Genomic DNA, 15,824 nt, shown 5'->3' with positions numbered 1-15,824 from the left:
TTATGTTCAAGATGACCTAAAATAGATCGTGAACATAGACTTAGAAAATATAAGCAAATTGAAATAACTCCCTGAATTGGATCAGATCCTATGGAATAAAACTAGAATTCAACAGTAAAAACAACTATGGAAAATATTCAAATACATGGAGACTGAACAATGTATTGCTGAATGATGAATGGGTCACTGAAGAAATGGGAAGGAAATCCAAAAGTTCTTAGAATCTAATGAAAATGAAAAGTATTACTTACTAGAAGCTTTTCCCTCCAGAAATACCACCTAAAAAAACAAAAACAAAATCTAGTACTGAAACCCAGAAAGTATGTGTGTATTTTTCACAGCCAAGTCCTGAATAGAATACCCATCAAAAGGGCTGGGAAGGTGGCTCAGTGGTAGAGCGCTTGCATTGCATGTCTGAGGCGCTGGGTTCGATTCCTCAGTACCACATAAGCAAAAAGAAAAAAGCCGGAAGTGGCGCTGTGGCTCAAGTGGTAGAGCGCTAGCCTTGATCTGAAGAGCTGAGGGGCAGCGCCCAGGCCCAGAGTTCAGGCCCCACGACCGGATCCAAAAAAAAAAAAGAATACCCATCAAAACCCCCAGAAATACCACATGGAGCTGCAATTCAGAACCAACTGGCTAACCATTTATTGAATGTTTAAGGTTCTAAAAACATAGTTACAACTTTGTCAATAAATGTTACTGACTTATGTGCTATGTTTTAGAATTACTTCTAAGCCCTACATACATAATTCCAAATTAAAAATATAGACTTTGGGGCTGGGAAGGTGGCTCAGTGGACGAGCACTTGCCTTGTCTGAATGAGGCCCTGGGTTCAATTCCTCAGCACCACATAAGCAAAAAGAAAGCCGGAAGTGGCGCTGTGGCTCAAGTGGTAGACTTTATGACTACATGGAAAGCCAGGAAATTTCCTTCAATAACTTTCTTCTTTATTGTATATATATAAATAAATATAAAGTTCAATGTTTAAAAGTATTACCACATGCATTTGCACTGTTATCACCACTGCAAATTACTAGAATAAATTACTATCTTGTTCCTTCATCTTTCCTCGAGAGGCAAAGTGAAAATTAAACTAAAATTAAGTCGCGCTGGGGAGGCACAGAAGGTCCTTTCTGAAGGAGGCGTGCTGGGCCTCCAGAGATGGGAGAATGATGGAGGGCCTACTGGATTTTGCATTCAGGTTCATCTTTTCCTGAAGAGGTGTGCCAAGGCCGTGGCTGAGGATCCACATTCTCTGCTCCTTCAGTTTGTTCTTCTGAAAATAAAATAAAAACAAATCCTATTAGAAAGGTATCAATCACATTTGGAAGAAAGGTCTTGGGCACAGAAGGGACACAGAAATGGGAAATGGTAATGTGGTCCACTGCATTTGGTAATTAAAAAGGTGGCTGGGCACAGGTGGCTCACGCCTGTAATCCTAGCTTCTCAGGAGGCTGAGATCTGAGAATCACAATTGAAGCCAGTTCAGGCAGGGAAGTCTATAGGACTCTTATTTCTAATTAACCGCCCCTAAAACCAGAAGTGGAGCTGTGGCTCAAGTGGTAGAATGCCAGCCTTGAAGAAAAAAGCTCAGGGACATCTCCCAGGCCCTGAGTTCAAGCTCCTTTATTGGAACCAAATAAAAAAAAAGAAAGAAGTTTATTCTTCACTGTGCCATAAACAGAACTGTTAGGAAAACTGTAGAATACATAAAGCCAAGAGGTGAGAAAGTTTCATCTAGGCTACTTAATGTGAGAGAATTAAACATGAACTAAGTTTGATTCTCATCTAGCCCATTTTTTTAGGAAACAAAATGGTGTGCTATACCAGACAAATATAGTAATCACCTGTTATCCAAGGTTTACTCTCCGTGGATTCAGTTACCTGTGCACAACTATAATCCAATTGTATTAACTAGAAACCTCCAGAAATAAAAATTAAAGTTTTAAATGGTATGCCACCATGAGTAGTGATGGAAGCTTGCTTTGCCCTGCCCTGGACATGCATCATTGCTTGTTTTTTTGTGTTCACACCGGATGTGTGCATAGCAGCATCTCGGCATCCCAATGGCTATCTAGTATTGGAGTGCTTGTGTGTGGCAACCCTGTCTTACTTAGTAATAGCACCACAGCCTTAAAAGCAGGCAGGCTGGCCATCTTTATACCAAAGGGATGCCATACATTGCTCCTTTTAAATGGAAAGGTCAAAATTGATTAAAAGTAAGTATGCATAGGAAAAAGAAGCACATAGAGAATCCTATACTATCCAGGATTTCAAGCATCTACACAGGCCTTCGAATGAAAGCCCCATGGATAAAGGTGGGCCACTACTGTATGTACTGTAGTGAACATTTCAAGAACCTTCTTAAGTACAGATTTCCATAGGTGGGTGAAGAGTTAGGTATGTGGGACTTTTAAAAATTGTACAAATGAATTGTGCCTTGTCCTGAGAGCAGCTAGAAGACTTGGAGAGATTTTAAGCTGTGCTAAGGAAGAGAATGAGTTATAAATTTTGAAAATGTCACCCCAGTGGTAAAAAGTAACCACTTAACAATAGGAGCAAGAGTTCATGACACTGAAGTTTTGAGGCAATGGGGTAAAACCTGACAGCTCTTTAGTCCCAAGCCTCAGAAGAGCTGACTTTCTCATATGAGACCAAATCTCTTGTCTAAACTTGACCTTTGGTATCAAACATTTAGAAGTTCCAGTTGCGATCTATGTATTTCCAGGTAACCTGTACATTCACCTACCTGGGCAAAGGCCTAAACCCGAGTTATCAAAATAGTGAACTGGATGAGGTCCTGGGAAAGTCTTTGATCGGTTATCGAAGAACCAGGAATGTGGCAACTCCTTTGGCACAGCATCTTGTACATTCAACTCCTTGCAATGGGATGACACGTTCTGTCTCTTTTTAGAATCTGTTCCCGTTACTTTAGGAGACTTTGAAGAATTCTCACATGTCACTTCTTGCTGAGCTGCTCTCTTAGGGGTTCTTTCCTTCCAAATTTTGACTTCATCAGAAAGATGATGATTACTGCTTAAGTATAAAGGAAAAAAAGGATATCATTAGACTGCCTAATTCTTAAACGTAGTCACATAAAAATATGTTTTTAAAAAAAGCTCTCCTAAAGTATACAAAACATGAAAGTTACCATTTCCTCACATTTACATTTTAATAAAATGTTTTCAGGTTTGAACTATTTTCATAGTTCAGAAAGTGAGATTGGGTCTATATAACACTGTGGATATGAAATTGTGACACTGGATTTTCAGGTGAATTTTTATCATCCAGAATGGTTTATGTACTGATACTGCTGCAACAATTCAATAGATTAGTCTTATGGATGAGTCTTTTATGAACTTTACAAAGGATGTTGTACTTCTTCATCTAGATTAATTCCTAATACTGTTCCAGATGTACTGTATTTTAGTGTTTGGTTATGACTCTCGCCCAACTTCCACATAAGTTCAGACTTCCTTTTCATAACATCTTAAAAAGTTTCTCTAGTTTAACTCTCTTCCTCCCTCCCCTGCCTCTCTTTTTGAGATATTCTCACTATACAGTCCAGGCTGGCCTCAAACTTTTGATCTTCTTGCTTCGACCATGTGAATACTGGGATTACAGGCATAAGCGTGTAAGCCTGGGTTTTTGAGTTTGTAAAGAACTATTTATTTGAAAATTATTTAATGCTTGGTTTTCTTCTACTGTATTGTTTTTAGATACTCTAATCTTCCACAGTGGAAGAAACCACACAAGTAAATTTATTACATTTGTTTGTAAAGTAAATAGGCTAGTTAATGGACCTAGGAGTTAGCTGTCCACTGAGTAAGAGCCTCATTATCTGTGGATCTAGACTTGTGGGTTATCTCAGCTGTGCCTTCAAAGGCCTCTATTTCCTGGTTGTTGGCTCCATCAAAAATAGGTCAGATAATAAACAGCTAACATCTGTAGTGGTGCTCCCATATTATTATTCTTTTTAAAAAAGACATATCACATGAACTCTAAAAATTGCTTGCCCAGTAACAGTGATGAGTTTCTAAGTACACCAAGTTTGTACGTATAACCCCACCCCCAGTATTAGCACAGCACAGCACTGGAACAGGAGGGGCAGGGCCTGCGCTTGGGGACCGGGGGACAGTACACGTACAAGAGGTAGGGGGCAGGTCTTACCTTAACAGTTCTCTGTTTTGCTTTATTAGCTGCTCATTTTGCTGCTTTAGCTTAGAAATTTCCTTCTCTTGCCTTATATATTCACTTTTCAAAATAAGAGCTTTGGTGCTTTGTATAATGCCACTGCCGCCTCCACAGGTCAACGGTTTACTTGGGGGCTGAGAGTGAGTGTGTTCTGATACCACTATGGGAGGCAAATGCACACACATGTGAGAACCTCATTATCTAGCAACAGATTCCCTCTAGCATTATCCCTGGCTTGAATGTTTTCCACTCAGGGCTAACACTCAATCACTTGAACCAGGTCTCCAGCTTCAGCTTTTAATTTGACCTCACAGTCTTGAAGATTTGTCTGCACAGGCTGGCTTTGATCCTTGATCCTTAGATCTCAGCCTCTGTAGGAGCTAGGATTATAAGTATAATTAGTGCTCACCTTAACCAATCCCATTAAGCTATCTGGCTCACCATCTTCCACCCTGACCACAATAACAGCAGTCACCCCAGTGAGGGCTATCTAGTTGGTTCCTGCTCCCCAGCCATGCTCATTCCCAGCGCTGGCTTTCGCAGAGCATACATGAATTCCAGCCCAGTCAGCTAGTACGGTTTAAGTACTCAATATACACATCTGAATGACAGGGAAGCAAGTGTTAGTAATTATTCTTGTATGAAAATGATGCAAGAAACTGTTCCTCAGACTGCAGGTAAAACTGCATAAAAATGTGAGCTGTGTGTTAGTGTAATAACACATTAGGTCAACCACATCAGTATTTCATAAAGGAGAGGTAGAATTCAGGTACAATATAGGTAAATCTGAAATGCTCAGATATTGAAAAGGTTTTGAGCAGAGAGATCACACACGTGGGAAACTTGGGACTGTTTACCTGGGTGGCTAATATAGTGCACCTTTGCTTTCCAATGGCTCACTGTGTATACCTGATTATTATGTCATATGATTATCATAAAATTGGTTTCAGGTTGTGTATATATTGTGTATATGAAACATAAATCAGTTCTTTGTAATTGGGTTATAACACTTATATGACTCATTATATGTATGCAAATATTCTAATAATAACAAAAAATAAAAGTCAAGCTGGTGACTTATGCTTATAATCCTAACTACTCAGGAGGCTGAAATATAAGGACTGAAATTCAAAGTCAGCCTGGGCTGGAAAGTCTGTGAGACTCTAATCTCCAATAAACTACTCAGAAAAAAACTGTCAGTGGTGCTGTGGTTTAAGTGGTAGAGCATCGCCTTGGCACAGAGGCTCAGGTACAGGGCCCAGACCCTGAGTTCAAGCACAGGACCAGCTTGAAAAAAGCCAAATCTAAACAATTCCCATCCTGAGGATTTCATTTAAAGGTTATCTGTAGGTTACTTAAAAGTAACCCATGAATCAAGAGTAATTATTTTTATCATTCTGTAATAAAGAATTTCACTTAAAAATTGTTTTTATCCCTTGCAGTTTTCTTATTTTCTTTTTTTTTTGTCAGTTGTGGGGCTTGAACTCTGGGCCTGGGCACTGTCCCTTAGTTCTTCAGCTCAAGGCTAGTGCTCTATTACTTGAGCCACAATGCCACTTCCTGTTTTCTGAGTGGTTTATTGGAGCTAAGCGTCTCAGGGACTTTCCTGCCCAGGTTGGCTCAGGTTGGCTTTGAACCGTGATCCTCAGATCTCAGCCTCCTGAGTAGCTAGGATTATGGGCGTGAGCCACCAGCGCCTGGCTTTTGTTTCCTTTTTTTTTTTTTTCCAGAGTTGATACTAGAGCTTAAACTCAGGACTTTGAGCTCTTTTTTCTTTTTTTTTGACTCAAAGTCAGTGCTGTACTACTTGAACCACACCTCTAATCTTCATTTTTGGTGGTGGATTTGGAGATAACAGCTTGGGCAAATTTATCTGCCAGGGCTGACTCTGAACCACAATCCTCAGATTTCAGCCTCTTGATTAGCTAGGGTTACAGGAATGAGCCACTGATGTCCAGTTTCCCTTGACGTCTTATAGATAGGAGTGGAGATCATCCAGCAGACACTGAGGAAGGTCATGCAGAACAGGTCCTACCAGTACTGCTGAAAATATCTCTATGTTCTTTTGAAATATGCAGATAATACCTTAGATTTTGCAAATCCTGTCTTGTATTTTGCTTAGCATTTAGAATTTTCAGTGTGTGCCCACAAACAACTTTGGTTTGATCTTCACAGGTACATTATGAGTCAGGGATTCCAGGATTTTACTTGGTCAGCCAGTGAGGGCAGTGTGGAGATTTCACCGAGTTTTAGCTAGACACACCAAATACTACTCAGTAATCTCATAAAAATAATGGGAGAAGCAGAAATAGGAGAAAATAGGTTTGAGGACTGCATATGCTAAAATTACATGATGAATTATTAAAAGTATCTAAATACATCTCAAAGAATTTTCTAAGTAATTATCAACACTCTTACAGTTTTATGAGCAAATAATTACAAGATTTATTTCTACTATGCTCTAATTGCCTTTAATAGCTTCACATTGTTAAAGTCTAGCAAGATGTGCTTGATTTTTATTGGGGAGGGCAGTTCTGCCTTGATAGTGAAATTATTCATTTATAGTAGTGAAAATATCTCAGGAATCTGTAAAGATCTGATAATGCAGAAAATATAACTCAAGACTTCTTTTTTGCCAGTCCTGGGGCTTGAACTCAGGGCCTGGGCACTGTCTCTGAGCTTCTTTTTGTCAGGGTTAGCACGTTACCACTTGAGCCACAGCGCCACTTCTGGCCTTTTCTGTTTGTGTGTTACTGAGGAATTGAACCCAGGGCTTCATGCATGCTAGGCAAGCATTCTACCACTAAGCCATATTCTCAGCCTCAAAACTCAAAGAATTTAAAGACTCTATAATGCATAAGCAGGTGAGGTTAGAGAAAACTTAAAACATATGTAATAAGAAAAATACTGCAATGCATTAATTTTAAGTGTGGTCATTAAGTCGAGCTTAGAATGACACATAACATTGGAGTTTTCGAAGTCTGCAGGTGTGTTGAAGTAAATGGGAAGGATCTGAAAATGTCTTCATTTTCTACTTACTTGAGGTATTTTGGTCCTGTTGATTTCTTCTGAGGTTTTCTCTCAAGACTCTTATTACTTCTTTCTGATAGTCCACAGTGGCTTTTGTAGAATGAATTCTAACCACAACAACAATAATAATAATATGTAAAAGTCCAGTAACTAGTTTTACATGGAGGAACAAACAGACCTGTGGTCAAGAATTTTCCAGCACATTATACTGACATAATTCCCATAACAGCAGCAGATGAGCTTTCATAGTAACCTTCCCATCACGGCCTTTATAGCTACAAACCCATTTGCGGAAGGATTCTGTTCAGTTGTGGGGACAGTCTAGTTTCCTCTATATTGAAAAACCAATTCTTTGAAAATTTCTGGAAGCCCAACAGATATTAAGTGAACACTATTTGGAGACACCATAAAACAAGCCATAGATCTGTTACAATGTACAATTTTACTAGAATATAAAAAAGAAAAGCATTATTTTTTTCCCTCTATATTGTCAATAAGGCAAACCTTGACTGTATCAAACTGATGCCCAAGGTCAAATTCTGTACATTTTATAACTTATTATATTAAGCATTTGTCAGCAATGATAAAAAGATTGTTTTTGCTTTTATGAAGAACTATGAGAATATCTGTTGACTCCATTTTCTCAGTAAAAATGTCTTTTATAATTAAGAATCTAATAGAGTTTCAATAAAATGTAAGTCTTTAGCCCAGTGCAGAATCATCCTTCTTTTTTCTTTTTTAAAAAAAGTTAAGTACACGATACCTATCAAAATTCCAACCTCATTCTTCAAGGAAATAGAAGAGGCAATCCAAAAATTCATATGGAACAATAAAAGACCCCGAATAGCAAAAACGCTCCTCAACAGAAAGAACACTGCTGGAGGAATATCAATACCAAATTTCAAACTCTACTATAAAGCCATAGTAATCAAAACAGCTTGGTATTGGCATAAGAACAGACCTCAGGACCAATGGAATAGAACTGAAAATCCAGAAATGAACCCACAGACCTATAGCCATCTAATCTTCGATAAGGGAGCTAAAACAATAGAATGGAAGAAAGACAGCCTCTTCAGTAAATGGTGCTGGCAAAATTGGTTAACTACTTGTAGAAAACTAAAGCTAGATCCTTATATATCACCCTGCACCAGAATCAACTCCAAATGGATCAAAGATCTCGAAGTCAAAGCAGACACTCTGAAAACATTACAGGATGGAATAGGAGAAACCCTAGGTCTCCTTGGCTCAGGCCGAAATTTTCTGAATAGACACCTGGAAACACAACAAATCAAAGAAAGGTTGGACAAATGGGATTGGATAAAGTTGCAGAGCTTCTGCATGGCAAAGGACATAGCTAGCAAGATCAATAGAAAGCCCACAGATTGGGAGAAGATCTTCACGAGCCATACAACGGACAAGGATCTCATATCTAAAATATACTTGGAACTCAAAAAATTAAATCCCCCAACAACAAATCCTCAAAGAAACAACTGCCCAATAAATAAGTGGGCTAAAGACTTAAAGAGAAACTTCTCTGAAGAAGAAAGAAGGATGGCCAATAGACACATGAAGAAACGCTTAACATCCCTAGCCATAAAAGAAATGCAAATCAAAACAACATTGAGATAACACCTCACTCCAGTTAGAATGGCAAAAATCAAGAACTCTAACAACAACAGATGCTGGAGGGGATGTGGACAGAAGGGAACCTTACTTCATTGTTGGTGGGAATGTAAACTTGTTCAACCACTTTGGAAAGCAGTATGGAGGTTCCTCAAAAGACTTCACATAGAGCTCGCCTATGACCCAGCAATCCCACTTTTGGGCATTTACTCAAATGTTTACAAACAAGACCACACTAAAGCTACCAGCACAACTATGTTTATTGCAGCATTATTTACCATAGCTAAGATATGGAACCAACCCAGATGCCCTTCAGTAGATGAATGGATCAAGAAAATGTGGTATATATACACAATGGAATTCTATGCCTCCATCAGAAAGAATGACATTGCCCCATTTGTTAGGAAATGGAAAAACTTGGAAAAAATTATATTAAGTGAAGTAAGCCAGGCCCAAAGGTCCCATGGTTTCCCTTATATGCAGTATCTAGTATATGTATGAGTCAAGCGGAAAAGGTCAGATAATGTGATGTTAGGAAAATGAACCCTTAGATATGTATTTTAATGTTTTTGTTTCTTTCATGCATGTGTTTCTAACGCATTTATAAGATTATTTCTTTGTTGCTTTGTATGTCCCTCCCCCACAGTATAACCCCCGCTTTCACTATATTTGATGTCAGTATAACTTGTGGAGGAGATGGGGAAAAACAAGTTGTTTAAGGATTCAGGTGGACCTGTTGCAACAATGAGAAGTACAAGTTGTCATGTCAAAAACGAGCTTTACAATATCGGTGCGCGGGGGGGGGGGGGGGAGGGAAGGGATGTGAAGGGTAAACAAAGGAGGAGGCTGCAATGCTTGGTAAGAAATGTATGCATTATCCTCCCATGTAATTGTAACCCCTCTGTACAGTATGTTCACAATAAAATAAAATTAAAAAAAAAAAAAGAAACAGAAGTAAATGCTATAATATTCAGAAATAAAAATGTCATTTAAAAAAAAAAAGTTAAGTAGCCCATGAACTCATGATTTTATGGATCAGCCTCCTGAGTACTGGGATTACAGCAAGAAAGCATAATCCTTATAGAAACACAATAGGAAAAAAACAATCCTTATAGAAACACAATAGGAAAAAAAGAGAGAAGGATCACAATGTTCACTTTTAAGCATGAAAGGCTATTTTTCTTTTTTCTATGGCTGAGAAGGAAGCATTAAAAGACACAGGGAGTTAATTGACCAAAACTGCTTAACTTGAATACAAAATGATAATTTAATAATTTAAAATGTTGCTTATATATATATACACATATATACATATATATATATATAAAAGCAGCATTTTCATAGATCACTTATTTATGTAGTTTAGAAAGACAGGTAAGTCAGTAAGTATTTGTTCAATGAAGGCAAAGACTTACTCCTTCTCAAATTGCTTGATGTTTTTCATTTTTTCAAGGTCAACCTCCACCAGCCTCATTTTGAGATTTTCAATTTCTTCTTGATAGGGCTGAGCACCTAGAGCAACTTTGTCCTTGTTTTATAGAGAGAAGAAGCATACAATAAAACTACTTTCAATTTCACCAGTGTTGTAAAAAAAGACTCAATAAAAGATTGAAAAAACACATTAATTTTTGAAAAAAGTACTTTCCATGTATAAAGAACAATGTTAATGAGTTTTAAAATTCTCTCTTCTAGCATAATAAAAATGATCGACATTATATATGAAAAATTCCATCTAAGTTGCTTGCATTTTTGTGAGCCTGAATAATAAACTTCAGATAGGACAGAGAACTGGAAGTTTTGGTAAGGAGGACAGAACCAAATCATTTTTCAAATCCAACATATAAGAAAAGTAACTTTTATTTACCTGAAGCATCTGGATTGTTTCTTTATTTTTTTCAAGGCATTTGTCTGACTCATGAACTTTGGCCTGAAGTCGTGCTATCATGTCATTGGTTATTTCTAGTTCTTTCTGCATCTTTATGATCTTGTTTTCCTTATGGACAGCACTTTCTTTAGCTTCACGGAGGGAAGTTTCCAGCTCCTGAATTTTCTGTTAGAGAAAACAAAAACTTCTCAGGACTACCCTAAAGGCAGAGAATCACGGTGTGGATTTGAGAAAAAGATGACTGCATTCAGATAGTGTTAATTTTTCCCAGATTTTAATAACAAAGGAAAGAGACATGATATTTCCCTTATTTAGAAGATGCTGACTTTTAGATTAAGAAATACCTATATATGTATGTGTATATATATTTTTTTTAGTCAGTCGTGGGGCTTGAATTCTAGGCCTGGGCGCTGTCCCTCAGCTCTTCAGCTCAAGGCTAGTGCGCTATCACTTGAGCCACTGCACCACTTCCAGTTTTCTGGTAGTTTATTGGAGATAAGAGTCTCATAGACTTTCCTACCTGGGTTGGCTTTGACCTGCGATCCTCAGATCTCAGCCTCCTGAGTAGCCAGGACTACAGGCATGAGCCACCGGTGCCCAGCTCCAAATGCCAATATTTTATATCAATCAATCATCAAATTCTTTTTTTTTTGGGGGGGGGGGGGGAGTCCGGTTGTGGGGCCTGAACTCTGGGCCTGGGTGCTGTCCCTCAGCTCTTCAGCTCAAGGCTAGCATTCTACCACTTGAGGCACAGCGCCACTTCCAGCTTTTTTCTTTTTGCTTATGTGGTACTGAGGAATCCAACCCAGGGCCTCATGCATGCAAGGCAAGCGCTCTACCACTGAGCCACCTTCCCAGCCCCCAATCATCAAATTCTTAAATGACACAGATGAAAACAGTACAATGGTTTTGTGACCTCCTGGTTAGTGCTAAGCATGTTAAATAGACATTCCAATATTATAATAATGCTATTAAAAGTGTACTTATTAACTGACTTTTTTAAAAAGTGAGAAATCATTTTCCATTAATATAGTCTACTGGGAATATAAGACATATTCTTTGGAGAGAAATTAACTGAATCTGCATGAAGCCACGGAAGTAGAGTTTGTGTGCATGTGTGCACACACACACACAAATATCTCTTCATTTATGTATGAATGAATGTATGTATGTACGTATGTATGTACATATGTATGTATGTATGCATGTATAGAACTGAAGAAAGAACTCAGGGCTTTGTGCTTGCATGTGCTTTACCACTTGAATCATGCCCCCAAGTTTTTGCTTCACTTTCTTTTTCCAATAGAGTCTAATACTTTTTCCTGGGCTGACCTTGGAACTGACTCCTGAGTAGCTTGGATTATAGGCTTATACCTGGCCTTTTATTTTTATTAGTTTTGGGATTAAAAATGAAAATATATGTAAAAAAGTCAAATGCATATGATGAAAAGTGATCAAGAACTCCATGAAACAGCTTTAAACTGAAGATGACTATGTGAGGATTCACATACCTCTGTGGTTAGCTGCATGGCTCTCATTGTACTGTGATTTGCAGTGTCTTGGGTGGGAGGGGTAACGCAGGGCCCAGGCACCTGGGAGACTGACAACATCTGGTGGTCGCTAAGTAGTTTTTGACTTTTCTCTCTCATTGATTCCAGGTTGTGCTCCCATTCTTTGGATCGGACCACACTTCGTTCTTCAAACTCTGACAACTCATTTATTATGGCCTGTTGAATAGCAAAACACCTTTACACTTCTAAAGTAATTTACAGGGGCATTATATAGACTACAGCTGACAGCACAGCAGACCTACTATATGCAGCTATGACCTATTTTCCATACCTTAGTGTTTATAGGGAAAATAACTCCCTGATGATTGATAATGTGAAAGTCTTATTTCCATGCAGAGAATTGTCATCAGGGCTATCTATAACATTGAAGGTTACTAGTTCTGAAATCACTCATTGCCTGCCGGCATCACAAATACATGTAACACAGCCTCTTGTGGAAAACAGTCTATCAGTATCTTACAAAAGTGAGCAGCCTTTTACCAGAACCCAGCTACTACATTCCATGGGATTTACCCAAATAAGCTGAAACAATTGTTCAGAAGAAAAACTTCATATGTCTGCTTATAGCAGCTGTATTTCTAACTGTCAAAACTTGGTAGTCACAAGATGTCATTTAGTATGCATGCCACTAGACAAATGGGTCCATTCACATTACTAGTGAGAGAAAATAATGTGGAGCCTCTGTCCAGTGTTACATTCTGGAAACGGCCATGATGCCACAGAAAGAATAGAGACCAACCATTGGCAGGGGTAGCTGAGTTGGCAGGTGTGAGATTTTTATTCATTGAACTGAGATCTCATGAACTTTTTGCTTGAGCTTTCCCTGGAACCATGATTCTTCTGATCTATGCCACTGAGCAGTTAGGATTACAGGCATAAGCCACTGTGCCTAGCCTCAGTTTGTTACTTTCATCGGTATATATTTATATTTGAAATAATATTATATATGAATTTATATTTCATTATCTTAAGGAAGTCTAATACATTAGAGGAAGAATATGTTTTACAAAACCAGGCTTTCTTTTTTTAGGGTGCTAGTTCTGGGCTTGGATGCAGGGCCTGGGTGTTCCATTTCTGGCTTTTTGGGAGTTAATTGGAGATAGGAGGCTCACTGACATTCTAGCCTAGGCTGGCTTTGAACTGGGATCCTCAGCCTCCTGAGTAGCTAAGACTATAGGTGGCATCCAGCTAAAACCAACTTTTCTTAAAAAGAATATATAAATAAATGAAGCGGACTTAAAAGTTAACTCATTTTAAGTTTCTCAGGAATGGAGTAGAAAAACTAAAACAAACAACAGAAAGAATGAAGCAGCATCATAAAGCTAATATACTTACATTTATCTTGTTATTATAGAAGTTATTCACTTGACAAATGTTCGTGTTTTCTTTCTGGATGCCACATTTAACCTTCTGTATATCAACAGTAGTTTTTGAACACTCTTCTAAAAACTGAGTCATTTTTTTCCTGTTGGTTAGCACCTGTTGCAATTCGGTCTTTATGCTGGTGAAGTCATTTTCTGAGAAATCTTTGAGAATTTCCTGTGTGAAAACCATGAAATAAATTGATTGATCATTAGGAAAGATTTTATGTAACTACTATATGAAATGCAAAAAATTATATATATGATATATATCACAGATATATGTGAAAATCACGTTGGAATCTCATTCTTAGTATTTTCAAGTATGTCAGTCACCAATGGCTCACAATTATAATAGTAGCTACTTTGGAAGCTGAGATTGGGAGGACTGCAGATTGAGGCCAGTCCAGGCATATATACCAGAGACCCCTTTTCAATCAGTAGCTGGGCACAGTGGTGTATACCTTCCCAGCTGCTGGGAAGGGCTAAGATTAGGAAGACTGTGGTTCTAGGCCAGCCTAGGCAGAAAAGTTTGTGAGACCTCATCTCAGTGGAAAGAAGTTGGGCATGATGGTACACACTGAAGCTGACTACACATCCCCCAGGGAGTTGTTTTTGACTTCCAGTCACAGATGGAGTGGAATATCTTGCACAGATGCAAGAACTTAGAGAAAGCATCTGAGATTTAATCTGGGATGCCATTACTTCCACTTGGAAGTGTTTTTTCTGTGTCTACGGAGTTCTGAAAGGAGGTTGAATCTTTATGTCAGCCCAGTTGTTATTCTGAAATCTATTTTAAATTTCTGGCCCGTGAAAATGATTCTAAACACATGAAAAGGGACCTTTTGTCTTGATAAAAAGGCTTAAACTAGAATCAAAACCTAAAATAAATTATACCTCAGCGTGTTGATCCATAATCTGGTTGAGTTTTTGGTCCTTTAATTCTTGGGATGGCATGTCAGAATTCTGTTGAAGGCTCCATATTTTCATTTGCAGTTCACTTTGCTTTTCCACTTCATTGACATAATCCATTTCAAGTCTATTGATGGAATCATGCTGCTCTTCCTTTACTTTTGCAACATGATTCAACACATACTTGTAGAAGCAAACATAGAAAAATGAAATTTTTATTGTATTTAGAAGACATTAACTCCCTGAGACTGTGAGGTAGGAAAGTATGTCATTTATTATTTTTCTCTTTTGATACATGAGGAAGACTTTTGATACATGAGGAAGAAAGAAGCTATTATCATCCCCTAATTTTTCCTCTTTATATCTTAAGAGAGTCAACTTGCAGAAGCTACTTCTGTATTTCCATTGTTCTGACTTCCTGGCTTAGGTATCTAGATTGATCTACATCTATACCTACCTACATCTAGCCATCCATCCATCTTAATATATATACTGTCTCCTTATTAAATTGCTAATCACCTAGATTTTCCAGCTAAGACATTTGAGATCTATTTTCTTTTTAAAAAAATTATATATATATATATCTATATATATATCTATATATAGATATATATATATTTTTTTTTTTTGGGGGGGGGGGGGTCCAGTCGTGAGGCCTGAACTCTGGGCCTGGGCGCTGTCCCTCAGCTCTTCAGCTCAAGGCTAGCGCTCTACCACCTGAGCCACAGCGCCACTTCCGGCTTTTTTCCTTTTTGCTTATGTGGTGCTGAGGAATCGAACCCAGGGCCTCAGGCATGCAAGGCAAGCACTCTACCACTGAGTCACTTTCCTAGTCCATACCTGGAAATTTGTAGGTGAAATTTCATAAGGGTATAACTAAAAAGGGTGGTACCTTAAGTTTTTTTAAGACTCGGTGGAATTCCATGGAACATCTCTGGTTTGCAGTAAGAAGTTTCTGAATCTCTCTGGTTTGTGGGTGTGTAAGTGAGAGGTTTGCTTTTACTCGGACTGAAATCTCCTTTTGGGTTTCAATTTCCTTCTCCAAGTCAAGAGACAATCTGTCCAAGCACTCATAATCATTACCCATCTCTGAGTATTTCTTCAGAAGCTCCTAAAGGAAATAACAATGCATCCAATTTAACACTTAAGTAGTTCTAATACTAGAATTGTAACACAGCTAATGCTTTAATACTGTGCAATTTAAAGGTATTAAAAGGTGTTTTAAAGGCAAAACTGAAACACAGTATT

The 15,824-nt window shown here is 38.2% G+C and overlaps 1 protein-coding gene across 1 annotated transcript in view; it reads right to left on the bottom strand.

The window, feature by feature from the left end:
* Nucleotides 1–930: 930 nt before the first annotated feature.
* Cenpe (centromere protein E) overlaps nt 931–15,824 on the bottom strand; it is a 61,887-nt gene continuing 46,993 nt past the window's right edge. Inside the window, exons 40-49 of the mRNA XM_042701653.1 lie at nt 15,469–15,687; nt 14,562–14,759; nt 13,639–13,842; nt 12,244–12,459; nt 10,712–10,897; nt 10,263–10,375; nt 7,234–7,331; nt 4,171–4,354; nt 2,750–3,036; nt 931–1,276 (exon numbers count right to left, since the gene is read on the bottom strand). Coding sequence (XP_042557587.1) covers nt 1,182–1,276; nt 2,750–3,036; nt 4,171–4,354; nt 7,234–7,331; nt 10,263–10,375; nt 10,712–10,897; nt 12,244–12,459; nt 13,639–13,842; nt 14,562–14,759; nt 15,469–15,687 — 1,800 coding nt within the window. The 3' untranslated portion in view covers nt 931–1,181. The remainder of the gene's footprint in view (nt 1,277–2,749; nt 3,037–4,170; nt 4,355–7,233; nt 7,332–10,262; nt 10,376–10,711; nt 10,898–12,243; nt 12,460–13,638; nt 13,843–14,561; nt 14,760–15,468; nt 15,688–15,824) is intronic.

This window comes from Dipodomys spectabilis, unplaced genomic scaffold (assembly GCF_019054845.1).
Source record: "Dipodomys spectabilis isolate Male_0828 unplaced genomic scaffold, ASM1905484v1 ptg000297l, whole genome shotgun sequence".
NCBI lineage: Eukaryota > Metazoa > Chordata > Mammalia > Rodentia > Heteromyidae > Dipodomys > Dipodomys spectabilis.
The sequence above is the reverse complement of the archived record's forward strand: the minus strand, read 5'-3'. Positions and strand labels throughout refer to the sequence as shown.